The sequence below is a fragment of the Ochotona princeps genome, chromosome 5 (genome assembly GCF_030435755.1).
Source record: "Ochotona princeps isolate mOchPri1 chromosome 5, mOchPri1.hap1, whole genome shotgun sequence".
Classification (NCBI taxonomy): domain Eukaryota; kingdom Metazoa; phylum Chordata; class Mammalia; order Lagomorpha; family Ochotonidae; genus Ochotona; species Ochotona princeps.
The window spans coordinates 79,822,484-79,840,414 of NC_080836.1; the positions used below are offsets into that span (position 1 = coordinate 79,822,484).

Sequence of the window (17,931 nt, forward strand, 5' to 3'; positions counted from 1 at the left end):
CATTCTTCTTATTACAACAATTACCAACAGAGTCTACATTTTTTGTCTCATGTCACTTTCATAAAGTTCATTATGAAATAATCTGCATGTACATAGCACTGGCATTTATGTAATTCCATTTAAAAATGTACCATCACATTTTATCCATATACTCTTACATTGTGACTTCAGATTAATAAACCGAAGCTTGGAGAAACTTAACAATTCTCTCATATTCATGTAGCTGAAGGAGCTAGGATTAGAAATAAAATAGTTTTGCTCACAAACCACATTAATTTTTATAAAATGTTTTTATTTATTTATCTGGAAGAATTATATAGAGGGTGAAAGAGAGAGAGACCTTTAATCCACTGGTTCACTTCCCCAAGCGGCCACAGCTGCCAGCGCTGAGCCAATCCAAAGCCAGGAGCCTTGTCTGCATCTCCCACCTGGGTGGCAGGGACCCAAGTATTTGGACGGTTTTCTGCTGCTTTGCCCAGGCCATTATTACGGATCTGAACTGGAAGTACAGCTGCTGGAACTTCAACTGACAACCGTATGGAATTGCAGCATTGCCATCAGTGAATTTACTCTCTATGCCACAACACCACCAGCAAAATAACACATTCTGATCAGGATGTTTAATAATGGCTTATAGATATTAGTTGATATTGTTAGCTATACTCATGACTAATGTACGTAAATGATGTACATGATGCTTAGCACAAGATACAGTACACAATGAGAATATGATTACAATAATATTCAGGATACACGCCTGTTTTTCCAGTATAGGCATAAACAGCATATATTTTTTTAGTAGTTGGGAAAACAGAATTCAGATCTGTATTGCTTATAGGGACTTAGCCCAGGGTACTCTGATTATGACACAGATGCAAACAGAGTGAGATTTCCCCCTTCTAGTGTGTCTAAGTGGTTCACAGACATACTATATATGGTGATTTTAAAAGTGGGGTTTTTTTGTTTGTTTGCCACTAAAATGGATGCTTAAATCACAGTAGAGCCCAGAAGAGTCACAGTGGAGTCTTATTTACAAAAATTTATGGCATGAAAGAGATGGCTTTGTTAAGTCTTCCACAGACCAAAGGTAATGTGTGAGCACTGGTCTTTTCAGTGATGGAAAAAGATGCCCAGACCTCATTGGCCAGGATTGGGAGCAAGTCACCAGTGCAAAATCGCATTAATCAGCTTCCTTTTCCTCATGCAGAGGAATTTTTTTGTTCACATATGATTCCTGCAGTTCCGTTGTGAGGACTTACTTTTTCTGGTTTATCTGTGGATTGGAGTTGTGTCTGAGAGATGGACTGAAACAAAAGCAAGGGCTGAGTGGTTATGCCTCGGGTTTACTGCAACTTCAGTTATGTTTTGTTTATAGACCTCTTGCTGCCCCGTGATGGATGGGCCGGGAGTGAAGTACCACCTTCTCCACCACCGCATCCTGGTCTGGAATTGGGCCTTGAAGATTCCAGCCACAGGTAGCGATAAAATGATCTGTTGTGAATGCTTCTTGTGATGGTTTTTCTGGGACAACTCAGCAACGTTATTTTAACTCTAGTTCTTTCCAGAATGGAAATTTCATAATATCTGAAATTCTTTTTCCAGTGAAAGTTTCTTGTAATTAGCAGACTGTTCATATTTTGTTTCCTAGAATTTGTCAAGATTAATCTGATATGTTACAATTTTGTAGAAAATGATTGTACAATTTTGGAAAGTTCGAAAACTAGAGTGGGAGAGCTCAAAGAGAAGTTATGGGAACAGATATGAAACCAAACTGAGAAAACATAAAGCTTAGGGAGTTTTAAATCTACAATTGAAAAACCCTCAAGGTGTTTTCAAAATAAATGTTCAAAGAAATGTAATATAAGTCTATAAATAAAGCAATACTATATATAATCTAAAATATTGAAAAGTGTTCTCTAGATTATATTCATTCTATAATAGGAACCTACTAAAAAATCAATAATTTTGACACACAAGCGTGAGAGAAAGATTTATTAAGCATACATGCTAATTGACTAGTGACATTCATAGATTGTGTTTTTCTGATGAGTTCTAAAAATCATTAAATTGTCTCTTTGCTATTTTCTATATTTATTATGGCTGTTAAAAACAGTAAGTTTCAATCTACTCTATGTCCCATGATAATTCTGTGAAATTCCATTTTTCTTTCAGCAATGTTAGTATGCCTTGTAATACAAACCGCTAAAAATAAAATAACAAGACTTTAGCTAACTATTCAATGGAACCTTACCTCTATTTATGTATCTCTGATTCTTGTATCTTTGAAATCAGGAATGCTGCTCAATTTTCTTTAGTGAACAAGATTCATAATCACACTAAAGTTCCTGATCACTATCTATGAAGGTCTCTTTGCAGAAAATGTGAGCAAATTTAGTGTTTTCAATCATTTTCATTGCCTGATTCAATCCTAAATCATAAGTGACAGTGTAGTGGTATAAAATAATTTATTTTTGAAATAATCTTTAATCTATTTTACTGTCAATGCTGTATGGTTGAATAAAAATACTGGGATGCTGTAAAGACGATTCCGATGTAAACCACTTCCAGCCCAGCTCCCTGCTAACACACCTGGGAAAACAGCAGAAGATGACTCAATTGAATTGTTTCCACTCCTGTACCCACAAAAGAGACTGAAATGAAGCCCCTGGCTCCTGGTTCTGGCCTGGCCCAACTCCTGTGACTGCAGCCACTTGCAGAGTAGCCGTTGATGGTAGAGATCTCTCTCTGCTTTTCAAATAAGCAAATATATTTTTAAAAGAAGAAGCTGTAGGGTAAAAGTAATGCCTAGGGCACAGGCACAAGTGAAAATTGACCAGAAATTCTACATAAAGATGCTCTGGGTAACTGAAACAAAAGAGAATGCTTCCAGATAAAGGAATTGGGAACAACATTGCACTAAGAGTGGCGTTTGAGCGGAATATGCATTCATGAAAAGTTGGCTGGGCAAGAGCTAAATCCAGGAACTCTGGGAATTTTGAAATGAAGATCAGAGAAACAGTATGGCAGTGAAAAGTAAACTGATCTGCACAACTTGCCTGGGGATTGAGTGGCCAGAAGATGAAACATAGAGCACAAGGAGGATGCTTCCTTGTTAAGATCTAGTAAAAGCTAGTGGTAGGGCTTGTGCAAGCAGCAGGCCTCACCAAAGCCAGTGTTTCATGTAAATGACATGGATCGGATAAATGAAAGAGGATTCATTTTCACTAGAATCCAGAATCCCTTTGAATACAGTCTGGGAGCTTTGAAGTGAGAGCTACTGAAGACCTGCCCTGGAGAAAAGAGACAGAGATTATCTCAGAGGAGAAACTATTGGGCAAGAGTGATGTAAGATGTTGCAGTCATAGAATTGTAGGAATTGATCAACTGCTCTTTCGGCTTCTGCAAAAATCTTCCCAGCTTTCTCTCCTTTCCTTTTTATTAAAGCACATTCCCCTCTGTGATCTTGCAAAGAAAATATAGAGTTTACACTGGCTCTGTCTGCTATAAATTTCTGTTCCAAGAACTACCAATCCCCACACCTTCCCCGTGCCCCCTCTTGTCCTATCCCTTTACTGGAGCTATTCTTGGATCTTAGCAGTTTTCTTTGCATTGAAACAATGATGTTTTCTCAGTCTTTAGTCTCCTTTTTGCTGTATAGTATTTTATCATTATGTCATTCATTCTCTCACCCACCCATTCAAAAGTATGTCTAGAGTGCTGAGCCAGCCACTCTATAGGAGGTGTTCAGGCACTCCAACGAATTAGAAGCTGTATCTACCAGAAAGAAAGGAGGAGGTTCCTGAGGAGACAGATACTTGCCTAAGTAGGATATAACCTGCTAAATCTTATATACAATAGGTGGTGTGAGCCTAGAGCTAGGACCTCTGCTTACAGGGTTCAAGGCAGATTTCACAGGAGAGGTAGTATTTGAGATGCTTGTTGGAGAAAGAAAAGGGTGGCAAAAAGAACAATTTAGTCCAGGAAAACCAGATGATGAGAGAAGTGAATGCATATTCTGCTCAGTATGGCTGAACGTATGGAATCTCAGGGAAGAATGAAAGGGAAGACCATTGTCTGCCATTTCTGTCAGTGCCATTCTATCCCAGAGGTCGATGGAGGGTCCCAGTGTCAGTCGGGAAGGCTGTCGTGGATAGGGGAAGGCTGGGATAAGGAGGCCCATTAGACTGGGAACCCACAAGAACAGGATGTCTGAGTGAAAGGGAGAGACAGTATGGGTGGAGAAGAAAGAACAGGAACATTTTGAGATGAAAGGATTTGGTCTGGAGCCTTGACATTCTCAGCTTCTGTGCACTAATCTGTGACCTGCACCATCCTGGAGGCTGCTTTGTTGCCTTGGCAACTGACAGCAGTGAGGTTTGGGTGCATGAAGCTTGGGATAAAGAAAGGATTGCAAGGGAGCCCCAGGGTTGAGCAGTGGAGTCAATACAATGTTCAAAGCCCTATAGAGGGTAGTAGTGGGGCTTTAGGGTAGGTGCCATCTTCCAAAATGGAAAACATCTCTGACAGCAACAGTGAAAAATAAATTTAACCAAACTTCATACCAGGACTCTGAACCAAAGTGAAATCAGATTACTAAACTTATGTGCACTATTGTATCACTTATTTTCAGAGGAAATTGTAGAATACATGCAAGAATACATACAGAGGAAATTGTAGAATACAAGCAAATAACAAAATAAGATAATTATTAAAGGAATTATATTTTGTGAAAAATCAGGGGGAATTTGTAGCAAATCAGTAACAACACATGGAACATCACTAACAATTCAGACAACATTTAGCTGTTCCCTGCATGTTCACGTTGCTTTCTTGCTCTCACCCTCCCTACTTCCTTGGTTCTTCTTTCCTTCTGTCTCTACTTCATGACCATGACCTTCATTATTTGATCACATTAATAATAGCCAATTGTTGGAGTCTATCAATGAACATCTGAAGCTTCATGTGTAACTTTTCTTTTTTTCAACAAAGTCCTCTCCTCATTCCTTTGTATTTCCAAGAATTCCCCTAGTACATTTTTGGCTGGCTTTCGTCTGTTTCACATTGTTGGTTTGTCACCCTCTTCAGGACACTGGCATACATTTCATGCTAATCTTATTTATTCATTGTGCAGCATAATTTGACACTGAGTATGATTTCTGTGTGATGGACTCTCTGGTTGTTCATGCTGAAAACACAGACTTTATCTGAGACATGTCTCTGGCCTGCTGTCAGCTTCTAACACCCCACAGCTTCCACAGCAGCCGCTCAGCCATGAGCACATTCCAACTCCCTTCAAAATTAAAACATGTCATATTTTGTGGTTAATCATTGTGTCATCCTCTCACTCCAAGCAACTTCAGTGTGGTAGAACAATATCTGATATCATGAGCCATTTTATTAGTATCATGTGTCTACCATATTTTCACATTAGTTAATTCAGTATGGCATTCATTATTTTGGTATGCTACGCACTTTCATTGTCTATGCCCCCATTATGTTACAGAGATCTTCTGTTACACTCACTTTCTCCTCTTTAAATATCCACCAATCTGATATCAGCCTTTTTGTCTTATTTCCATTTTTATTCTGATGAGAGATATTCACCTATTGAATGTTTTGAAAATTTACTTAGTCACAATCAAAATAACGGTGGAGTATGTGTGTGTAATGATCAATTGGACATGTACATTTATAGTATATTATCCATAAAACATTATTATGTATAACATTCATACAAAGAAGCCTTTATTTGATCATGCTTGGCTGTATCTAATTGGTTATATAAAAATATACTTTATTTAGACAGCTGCTAATTTGATGCCACTGTGTCCAGAGGAATTGTCACCATATTTGTTAAAAAGTTAAAGAGAATTATTGTTTCCAAAAATGCAGAATAGCTGAGATCTCATCCTTAAAATGTCAATGCCAGTTTTGGTAACGTAATCCAAGACAATGAGTTAATCAATGTGTTACTGTTTTGAGTAGATTCCTGTATTTGACTTGGAGGAAAGCTCTTGAAATGCAGTGTGATCTATGTTTTAATGAGGAATATTCATGCTGGTCCTAAACCTTCCGCCTGCAGGCTTTCATTGCAATGTTATAACATCTGCTTTGATGAACTATTTGCTACTCCTTTATTTCGTGGTATGCACCACTCTGCTGAAGCTAAAAGCGAACTTAAAATGCAAGCCTCAGAGGGGAGAGCAAACATGCAGTGAATGGGAAAGGCACAGCTTTTGTTTCTGTGGATTCAAGATCCTAATAACTTGTGTTCAAAAGTGGCTATCATTTTCGCAGAAGCTTGGGGTTCTGGTACTGGTTTTGCCCCTGGACAGCTGGGTGACCTTGGGACCACAGTCCTCCTCTTTGGACCTCAGGGCCTTATCTAAAAGATGAGGTGACCTTTAATCCTTCCAGCCCTTAGACGCTTTGATTCTCTGAAGGCCATGAGTCTTTCTGACACTAAACCCACATCTTCACAAGACATCAAAGGATGAAAGACTAAGTGCAAATAAGGGTCCGGTAACACATTTAAAGGCAAATGCTCCCCAAAGGCCAAGGCTCAGAGGGACACTCCTTTTTCACAGAGATCTCAGAATCCTCTTTAAAATGGGCTGAGAGAATGAGACTGTTGCTGTTAGGCCAGGCCAAGTGTGGATAATAGCAAGTAGGGTGAGGATTGCAGCTCACAATGTACATGTTTTCCCATTACTAGAAACCTCAAGGAGCACACTTTATCCAGGGATTTCTACCTGGTTACCTATAAAGATGCACACGTGTGCGCACACACACGGTTATGTAATGCCAGAGGGGACTTGAGCCTCTTGAGGAATTTCCATGAAACTGTGTATAATATTTTTTTTTTGTCTTCCTTTTGAAAGCAAGTTTAAGTTTTTTGCCTCACGATCGACAGCATTGGGTGAAAAACTTCAGGAACCTGGAGTGGGGTACTTCTAGGCTCTCTCGACTTTTCATGTCTGTACAGTTTCATTATTCTTAAATGACTTAATTTACCAAACTCTTAACATGAAATTCTTGTATAGATTATGGAGTCTAAACACAGCACACATTGTGATGTGAACTGGTCAAGTCAAGCAACTCAGCCTTTCCATGTGTGTTGGGCCCCGTCAGCGCCTCACTTCTGGCTGGTTGTACGGTGTAGTATACATTTCTGTGTAACCATTCTGCCATGCTGAGGAATACCAGCACTTGTTACAGAGGCTATGTGTGTGTTAGTAACTGTTATCCAACCTTCCTCAATCTTTTCTCCTCCCATTCTGCCCGTATTTAGTGATTTCATTGGCAAGTGCCTTAGGCCCTCCCTCAAAAACCGTTCTAATTTACAAAAGTAAAGAATTATCAGTAGAGGGTTTCTGAGCTCTTACTATTGCTAGACACTGTTCTCACTAATGAACATTATTCATTAAATTCTTATAACAACATTGTAGAGTAATTATATTACTGTCCTATTATGACAAAGACACCAAAAGCAGTGAAAAAAAGGAAGATTTGGAAGCAAAACTTGGCCGTGTATTTATTTTCTAAGTACTTAAAAAAAAGATTTATTTATTTTTTTATTGGAAAGGTGGATATTCAGAGAGGAGAGACAGCAAGGAAGATCTTCTGTCCGATGGTTCACTCCCCAAGCAGCCGCAATAGCTGGAGCTGAGCCAATCCGAAGCCAGGAGCCTCCTTCAGGTCTCCCACACAGTTGCAGGGTCCCAAAGTCTTGGGCTGTCCTCGACTGCTTTCCCAGGCCACAGGCAGGGAGCTGGACAGGAAGCAGGGCTGCTGCTGGGATTAGAACCAGTGCCCATATGGGATCCTGGTGTGTTCAAGATGAGGACTTTAACCACTATGCTATCATGCCGGACCCCTAAGTACTTTTAAAGCCCTTATTCTGTACCGAACAATAGTCTCCTTAGTGTTCAAAACTTAACTCATTGTAATCTCTTATCATTTGGTGAGAGGGATAGCAGAATTGTAATCATTAAAATGAGTAAGGATGATAAAGGACAGAGAGGTCCAATAGCTTGCCCAGGTCACACAGCTAATAAGTAACCATGCCTAGATTAAAACTGGGCAGATTCACCCTGGTATCCCTGCTTTTGAGCACTGGGCTGTGCTGTCTGCCTTGGGACTTCCTCAATCTATCCAATGTGTTATATTAATGGTGGTTCATTTCTTCACTCAGCAATATTATTGCTGCATATTAATTTTGGTATTGCTGCAAGGCAATATTAAATATGCATGACTGATGAGTTTAAGAAAAAGATTAAGCTTATTTTTGCTATGTTCAATTTAAAAGTTAAGATTCTGTAGTATATTTTACAAGAGTTTCATCCAAAACATTTATCCTTGTTGTAACTTTGTTCTTTAAAAGGTCACTGACTATTTGAGAAATTCAACCTCAGTACTTCCAAATTTCCTAGAGATGCTTGACTTGAGTTTTTACTGCATTTGAGATGATCAGATAAAGGCTGTGTTGTAAAAAGCCATTTTTACTTTCTAAAAAGAAGAAAAAATGGCTGATTTATTTTATGTAAAGTGTGTGTATTTAATTTATTCCTGGATTAAGGTATAAGGTATTAATTGCTTTATATAATCTCTTTCATCCTCAAGCAAAGTATGTAAAATATTCTAGGAGAAAGAAAATTCTTTTGAGATTGACTACAAGCAGTGGGAAGCCTGGAGCAGGCATGTGGTATATCTCATGTGTTAACTGTCAACTGCGCTTTTCCTGTTATTTCCTTGCTGAGGTTATTGATGAGCAGGTGATCTGCTCAGCGTTAACGCTAGTTTTAGAAAATAGGCCTAAATAAAGTAGAAAGCAAAACTCGGGCAGCCATCCGTCACTCAACAAGATGGTTTTCTCTGAAGGCCATAGCCCTTTCCCTTGTTGTCAAAGGGAGAGCTTGCCTGGCCCCCAGTACTTTCTTTAGCAGTTTCTACCTCCCTTAGGAGGCAGCGTTTGAAGTACTGGAGGTTACCAGGCTCCTCTTGCCCACTGAAAGTTAAGAGATATTATGCAGCAGGATCCCAATTAGCAGAAACCATTGAAGAGTAAAATACGAGATTAGCCAGAGAATATTTTACTGTAGTTGTGCAGTAAGATAAAATACATGGAAACAGAGTCGTTGCAAATCAGAAGAGAAAACCAAGCTTCAAGAATTGGTTTAAAGTGTGTGGCTGTCAGCTGCAAAGAAAGCAGCGGTGTGATATGCTTATGCTCAGAGCTGCTTGCCTCTCTCAAGATATTACCAACCTAAACATGGCATCCACCTTTTTTTTTTTATTTCCACAGCGGTGGGGTGTATTCATCAATATATGTTCCAGACCACAACATCAACTTCCGATCTGTGACACCAGCGCAGCAGGCTGAATCAATTAATCTGAAAGTCTCCAAGAGCATGGACCTTGGTAAGTGAGGGGGAGGTGACATGCAGGTCGGCTCTCTGGCTTCAGCCATCTATCTTCCCAAATGTCCTGTTGTCTCTTCACCCCAGCCTACAGAGAGGAGGCTGCTGGAGCCTAGAGGAAGGCACAGTGATCTTCTGATCTTCCTGTCTTGTCTCACAGCTGTAATTGTAATTTCCCACTTTACAGGAGAGAAAGGACTTTTTTTATAAAGTAGCGCATAACATGTCACCAATGCAGGATCCCTTCTGGAAGCTCCAACTGCCATGGTCATCCTTACCTCATCTGTGTTTGTGTCTGCACACTCTCTTGTTGGCAACGTTTCCATACATGTTGTAGGACCTACAAGGATAATGTGATTACATGAAGCCACTTCCTTAGTGCTTCCCATAGTTCTCTATGTGTGATAGATGGGATTGGCACTAAGGAAGAGAATCTCTCTATAAATGTCTATCCCCAAACCCTAAAACCCTGCGGGGGAACAGTTCCCTCCAGATTGCCAGATTGAAGGCATCAGAGCACACTGGAAGGGTATCTGAAAGACCTTTTGGAGGTTCTTCACCACCGGGAATTGCCAGATGACTCTTGCTGCTGTCAGCTGTGTTTGTCAAGTGCTGGGATATGAGAACCTAGAAGACATCTCAGACATTGAGACAACTGCTGCCCTGCAATGGGCCCTTAAGGAGGGAAGGAGATGGGGGGAGGGGGAGAGAGAGGAGGAGGAGAGTTAGAGAAAGATCTAGGAACAAAATAGGCATTGCTTCCTGAGTGCTCAGAGAGCAGTCCCTGCATTTGCTCTCTCTCAAGGAGTATTATGTATTTCATTAGTATCAACAAGAAAATAGAATAATTAAAACTATGTGCTCTTCCAAACGATCTGATACATAGTGCTTATTTGTTACTCATTTACAGAAGTTATGGAGACTGCTCAGTCGTGATGAAACAAGAGAGATTGATTGTATTTTCTATAAAATAACTGAATCATTGGGATGTGTTTTCTCTAATCACCTCAAGTGAGAGACAGATAGAAACGTTAACAAGGAAGCTATGGTGAGCACTGTTCAGAAAGTGTTTCCTCAGCTATGAGCCTTTGACAAGTCAAAATAATCGTATGGGACAGCGATATAGATTGTTAATAATACTGTAAAGTGGAATCTGTTTTTATTAAGTCCTTGATAAATTTATTGTGTTCTAATTTTTCTACAAAGAAGATGAATGGAGGAAAAACTGCTCTTGCGTTGTTGGGGAAAAATATGTTGGCATTTTTCGAAGCTCATTTATTTATTTGAAGGGATGGAGTTGTAATAGAGAGGGAAAGACAGTGGAAGATCTTCTGTCTGCTAGTTCAGTCCCTCAAAGTCCCAACAGCTGGGGCTGCACCAGGCCAAAAGCAGTAGCCCAAAACTTCTTCTAGGTCTCCCAGATAATGCAAGGCCCTGAGGATTTGGGTCATCTGTTGCTGCCTTCCCAGGCATATTAGCAGGAAGTTGAATTGGGAGTTGAATTTAAAAAGTGCCCTTGTGGGGTGCCAGCTTCACAGACAGTGGCTTAATCTGCTGCCTAATGTGAACATTTTAAAGATCCATGTTATTTTTTGAAAATACTCAGCCAAACATTTAATTTGAAGGAAAAAATTGCCAAATCTGTAAAAATAAGAGCTAAGAAATCTGCACAAAGTATTTCCATTCACAGATGAGTCTTCAAAAGGATCGTGGACAAACCATGTCGATTTCAATTTTCTTTGTCCAAAATAACCTTGTTAATTCCACTTTTCAGCAGTCTGTTCATTGTCTTAGTTTTTGCAGATAGTTAAGCAGTTTTACGTACATCCTGTGCAGCCCTTCAGAACAAATTCACAGCTCAGATATTACCATTTAATAAATGAGGAAAGTGAAACCAGAAATGTTACTTTTTCTCAGCTAATACCAGGAACAGGTTTAAATTGAAGAGTGTTTGAATCTGGAGGCTATGACCTTTTTTTTTAATGTGAAATGTTCCTAGGCAACACGAAAGATACAAATTTCTTTTTTTCTCAACATAATATTTTTTACTATTTTAACGGATAGCATATTTTAAATTTATATTATATGCAAAATCCTCATGGCTCCATTAAATAAATGGTTCAAGAAATAATAAGTGACAAATACAAAATCCAGCAGGAAAATAGGCTAAGACTATCAACAATAATCAGGAGTTCAAGAAGCAAAACATCAAAAAGACTATAGACTTCATTCATATAACATAAAGTTTAAAATAGTCACAGTGTCATTAAAACAAGTCATACATAATTCCTAACAATTTATTTTTTTCTATTTAAATTATTTTTTATTATTGTTTTATGATACAGTTACATAGGCTCTGGGATTTCCTTTCTTCCTCCCAAAGTTCCCTCCCCAGGTTCCCTCCCCGATCCCATTAATTTCCCCTCTAGTATTACAATGGATGGTCCTCCATGAACAGTCATAAGTCCGTCATGCCATTATTAATGTGTTTCCCAACATTGTAGGCATGGACAATGTCAGAGAGTCCAGCATCCTACTATCAAATTTCTTAACAATTTGTTTGACAAAGATTCAAAGCAAAGTTTGGCAAAGCAGCAAAGCTGATGCATACAGCATTTTAAATACCTCCAATATTTCTTGTTAATGTAAACTTTGTTTTAGAGAGAAGTTTTTTTAATGAAAACAAGTCTTACAAAATATGCAAGTTAATAGCCATTGATTTTATTTTAATCTATATGATCTGTAAATGTCAACAATAATGATAGCAATTGTTTAGTTCACAAAATCAGATAGATTGTGAATTATTTGATTTAATATGTAAATATCTAGTTAGGTTTGGCATGAATGCAGCGCGTAGTAGATGTATCCAATACATGTTTATAGTGTTCATCCAAGTTTGACACCTTCCAGGAAGTACCAATTGAGCGCAAATGATCTCCCAAAAGATTCTGAACTTGAGTGTTATAGGACCACAATTCTGATTCACTCTCCCCAAAATAATCAAGGGAACTTAATAAATAGGTTGACTTTCTCAATGACCAAACTCAGGTGATAGCTGCAGAGGTAAATAATTCAAACTGTCATATTTGACTGGAAATAGAGTATATCTTATATATTTTATTTTCTATGTACAGAATTGTCCCCGTATAAGAAATAGATAACATTTGCTACAGAGTGTGGTGATTCTGCTAATAGAAATACTCTCAACAGGATCAAGATCATTCTTTTGAGTTTTTTGTTTTTTTTAAAGCTGAAGAATTTAGGCCGAATTCCAAATTCGTGCCAATGGAGTCTTTGGGAGCTAGATAAACAGTAGTTGAACGTGGCTCAAAATAAAAAAGATAAATCTGTCATTGTGTTGTAAATTACATAGTCTGATCTTCCTTTATGAAGAGTAGGAGGAATCTTTGGAGACTACTGGGCCCCGTCAATACCTTCTTTGTTTTTCTTTCCTTTTTGCTACTGCGTGAAGATAGTGTTTTAACCTACCTATCAATGATCACTGTTTATATATTTAAGCTACTTTAAAGGTGAGGGGCTTTCATTTAGTTATTTACACTTCTGTTTCCAAAGAGAGGCAATTCGTATTATGGAAAACAAGGCCTTCACCTCAATCCCTTTCCCTGGTCTCTACATGCAAACATGGTTTAAAAATAGCTTGCTATGTATATTTTTCTAGAAAGCACTCTACTTGTTTGCTTCCCTGTGTATTCCCATGTTATAGCACATATTTAGTAATTACATAGTGTTACATTAATAAATTGTGATCTATAATTTACTTCTGTTTTCTTCTTTTGATGGGATTTGAATTTAATTATGACACTTATTTTTTTTTTAATTTGGGGGCAGTTGGTGTTGATATTTTGCAAATTTTGTTTCCTTATTTTTCCAATATTGTTCGATGTGCTACAAATATTTGCTCCAAAATATTATTTTAATTTATTTTAAATTTTGTTTTGATCATGATTTTCACCATGTAAAATTTTAGTCTCTTAGTCGAACTTTTATTCTTCTTTAAAGACTTCTAAGTGTTTTGTTTCTCTTCAAAGACTTCTAAGTGTTTTGCTCTTGTAGTGTTTTATTGGCTTTTAAAAAAATGTCTATTGATCTATATACTCATATTTTTACCCATTGTGTATAAGATGAGAGAATTTTTTACTCAAATAGATAAATTATATACCACTTTTTTCCTTTACTTTTTTATCTTTTCCTTGTTCTTTTACAATATAGTCTTATTGAATCTTAGGTTCCCCTTACAACATGCATATACGTGCAGATATATAGATATTGTTGCACCGCTACATCACTATCCCACACCAGCCTCACTCTATTTAAATAATGGGTTTTATTTTATATTTTGATAACTTATCAGACAATTTTCTCCTGATTTTTCTTCTTTTATAAAATTGTTTTGGTTCTTCATATGTCTTCATTCTGCCATGAATGTTCCAATCAGCTAACCAAAATGAGTTTAAAGATTAAACAAGAATGAATTTTTGTATTAGTATCCAAGGTTATACATATGTGAATGCTCATTACCTGTAATGTTTGCTATTGGTTCCTAATACAAACATTGGCCCAAGTTACATTGTATTTCTAACTTTCTAAAAGTCAATTCATTCATTTATTTTAAAAAATGGGTAAAGATGCTGAATTTTATTAAGTAATGTTAAGGATCTATAAAGGGTATGATATAAACTTTGTTCTTTATAAATAAAACACAAGTGAGGTAATTAATAGTTCCCCTAATATTAAATCTTTATTCTTTTTCATTGACACTATTTCTTTACACTTAAAAAGGTCTAATTCTATCAGCTTTAAAATGCATTAACCTTTTCTAGAAGTGGGTAAAATCTAATCTATTTGCTCTAAAACATAGATTAACAATTCTGATTACTGTTTTATTCAATGCCATTAATTCCTCTATACTCACAATAGATATTTTTGAAGCTGTTTTGCCCCAGAATCTTCTGGATACTACTACATTGGACATACTTAAGACAGAGCACTACTGATTGAAAGGACAAGTAAAAGGAATAATGTTTTTAAATAATTGAATATAGCTATGCTTATTCCAGTATTTAAGACACTGGCTAGGTACATCTGAGTTTCCCAGAAAGTCTATCTTTTTGTACTAATTGTAGACTTTATTTATTTAAATTACCCGAATTACTATGTTCAGTCTGCATCCCTTTAATTTGTTCATAATTGAGCTTGTGTGGGTGTTGAGTTGGAAGCTCTCAGAAGCCGAATAACACAGCTGCCTCTTTGGCCTTTGGCATAGAGTTTCCCCTCAAAGAGCTGCCCCTGTTGGCAGGGTGCCAGGAAGTTCCATTCAAAGACTTTCTGGTGAGGAATAAAACACTTTTAATTTGCAGACTTAGTGTTTTATGATCCCATAATACTAGTTAAGAGTTAATCTCAGTTATTCAAGGGACAGAACTTCAATATTTTGGCCTCTTTGTAGACTTAATGTATAGTCCCATTTGAAGTTAAGTTTAAAGCACCATTTGCCACCGAATAGTTTTCAGAGTTTTTGCTTCTGTTTCTTGTTGAGCTTACACCTTGCTTCAGAAGGGTGTCTAAGACACAGCTGGGAGAAGGCCCAGGCACATGGAAGATTCAGGCCAGCTGTCCTGCCTCTGTTCTATGAGAGGGAATGAGCTCAAAATGACGTGGGAGGCACTTAGAGGAAATTTCAGAAAGTCTCCTGACAAGGAAGATTATTAACATTCTGTGTCCCAAATGCATGTGTCTTACATAGCTCTCCCTAAAATGAAGAAGAGTGATGGGTGGCCTGATTGTCTTTCAAGACCAGTGGTCCAGCAGTTTTGTCTTTTAGTTGCCTGTTGTCATTGCATTCTTTAACTTAAAATGTTTGTAAAATCACAAAGTTGAAGTACATTGCAAATTAGTTGGTTTCTCCTACCTACTTTTTTAATGTTACCCTTTCATGCATGTCAGACATTCCTCTCATCATCTCTAAGTATCAGATCAATGATGAACATGAAAGAAGCTAATAAGTCCACTCTACAGCTCTAACACTTTGTTTTTAAAATGTTATACACTGAGATACGTCTATATGCACTCTTAAAAATAAGACAAATATCCTGAAGTCTGAATATGTAAGGAGGTTTGAATAAAATTATATATTTTGATAAGTGTAATATTGGTTTATCAATATTTATATTGTTAAATAATATGTTAATATATTTCCTTATAAACTTTTATTTGTATCTGAAGACTTCTTTATTATCCATCAGTAAGTAATACCTTTGAAGATAGTGATAGTTAAAGTGAATGCTGCTATTTTGGATACAGCTGACTTCAAAAAAAAAACACCTAACCAGTAAACAAAAACTGATAGCAAAAGTTCAAGAAAGGATCTTTATCTTGTATCACGGACAAGGAAGGCTACCAAGACATAGTCGTATGTATGTGGTGGGGTTAGGCAGTTAGAAATGAGGAATTACAGAGCCCATTTATGTATTTATTAATTGTTTATTGAGTGCCTTCTCCAGGCCAAAAGTGCATTTGACAATGGAACTCCTGTCTGAGGAATTCCATAGGGAAATTCTGACATCATCATGATAACTTATCTCAGAAGGAAAGAAAAGGGAAGGACATCTGAAGACAGGAGAGTGACTGCTGGAGTAACTCAGATAACCCTTGCGCAGAAGGAGGGAACAGGGCACAGAGTAACAGTATTCTAGAAAGGAGAAACGCAGGAAGAGCTGGGTAGCTGCATGAGATGCTGGTAAGCCCCCAAAGGACTAGCCATGTTGTTTTTCAAGAGCATCTGAGAAGTACAGGAAGTAGCCCATTGTTTGCAGCACTTGGCAGATGTCAGGAGGAAAGCAAAGACACTCAGATCCTGCATCCATTTGATCCTCATGCACATAAGCAAATGACACTCAAACCAGAACACGGTGGCTCCCAGCAAATGGAGGGCTAGAAAATATATATGCCTGTGCACGGAAAGGATTGTCATTGTAAGGCATCTGTTTCTGACCATTAGAAATTGTAGAGTAGGCCTCATTTTGGAAGACAGGAGCAAAGTTACCAATTTTCACAAAGAGGACAAGTTCCAGAAGCAATTAGTGATCTCAATGCTGATCCTTAAAGTTTCCATTTTTATAAAATGACAAAGTGATTACCAGTGACTTCCATGATGTCTCTTTTTGATAGGATTTCTTTTTGGTAAATCAGGAAAATCAGGAATATATGTTATATTGATAGTCATAAAGATATTTCAATTATCTAAATGTGTGTCTCATACATACACTTTAAGAGTTACATTTAAAATATTTATTAATTTATTTGAAAGTCGAGAGTTACTTAGAGAAAGGAAAAGACAGATCTTAAAACTGCTGCTTCACTCCCCAGAGCAGGAGCCAGGAGCTTCCTCCAGGTCTCACATTCGGGTGGCAGAGGCCCAAAGACTGGGGCCATCTTCCACTGCTGCCTGGCCGTTAGCAGAAAGATGGGTTGGGAGCAGGGCAGCTGGGACATGAACCAGCACCACAAAGGATCCCAGCAGAGCAGGCAGCATGTTAGTCCAGAGTGCTGCAGTGCCAACCCTGACTTTTGAATAGCAGAATGATATAGAGAGGGAGGGAGGAAGAGAGAAAGAGAAAAAGAGAGAGAGGGAGAGAGAGCTGCTGGTTCACTTTCTGAACACCAGCAACACCCAGGGCTGGGTGAGACTAAAGTTAATAGCTTACCACTTCATCTCAGTCTCCAGTGTGGGTGGCAGAAACCTAAGTAGTTAGACCACCATTGGCTATTTTTCTAAGGTGTATTTAACAGGAAGCAGGATCAGAAGCAGAGTAGCTGGGACTTGAACCCAGGCACTCTGCTATGGGATGTGGTTGTCCCAAGTGATGAATGAATCTGCTGTAGCATGATGCTGGCCCCCAATTCAGACTCATTGGTCAAATGATGCAGTAAGGTGAGTATAGTATTAATATGCCTTTTACTGAAATAGGCTACTTAATAGCTCACTGTCACCCTGAGGAAAATTAAATAACATACACAAAAAGATTTTAAACTTGGCCCCTCTCCTCGTGTTCTGATGAAAGTTCAACAGAATTTAATGGAGACTTAATTGAATTATCTGGATAAAGGCATAAAATATATTCTTAAGAAAATGTCAGTAGAAGTGTATCTCGGAGAGTAGAGTATTATGTTAAAAGACAGAAATGGCATTGTTAGGATTTCTCCAGATTCGAAGAAAACAGTATCAATAAGAATGAAGTATTTACCCAGCTAGCATTATGGGATATTTATTATCTGTCAGTTAACACCCTGTGTCAATACAACAAAGTTCCTACTCTTGGGATGTTTTCATTATTGTTGAATAAACAAATAATAAAGACATATACAGTGAGTTCATAGTAAAATTTCAGACAGGTATGACTTCGCTGAAGTGAAGCGCATGTCACAACAGAGATAAAGGAAGCAGGGAAGCTCTCATAAATAGAATGGTGGAAGATACTAGTAGTATCCAGAA

The 17,931-nt window shown here is 37.9% G+C and overlaps 1 protein-coding gene across 1 annotated transcript in view; it reads left to right on the forward strand.

Moving 5' to 3' along the window:
- Nucleotides 1-17,931, forward strand: part of PARD3B (par-3 family cell polarity regulator beta) — a 1,014,759-nt gene that overhangs the window by 602,459 nt on the left and 394,369 nt on the right. Inside the window, exons 14-15 of the mRNA XM_004576910.3 lie at nucleotides 1,376-1,475; nucleotides 9,305-9,420. Coding sequence (XP_004576967.2) covers nucleotides 1,376-1,475; nucleotides 9,305-9,420 — 216 coding nt within the window. The remainder of the gene's footprint in view (nucleotides 1-1,375; nucleotides 1,476-9,304; nucleotides 9,421-17,931) is intronic.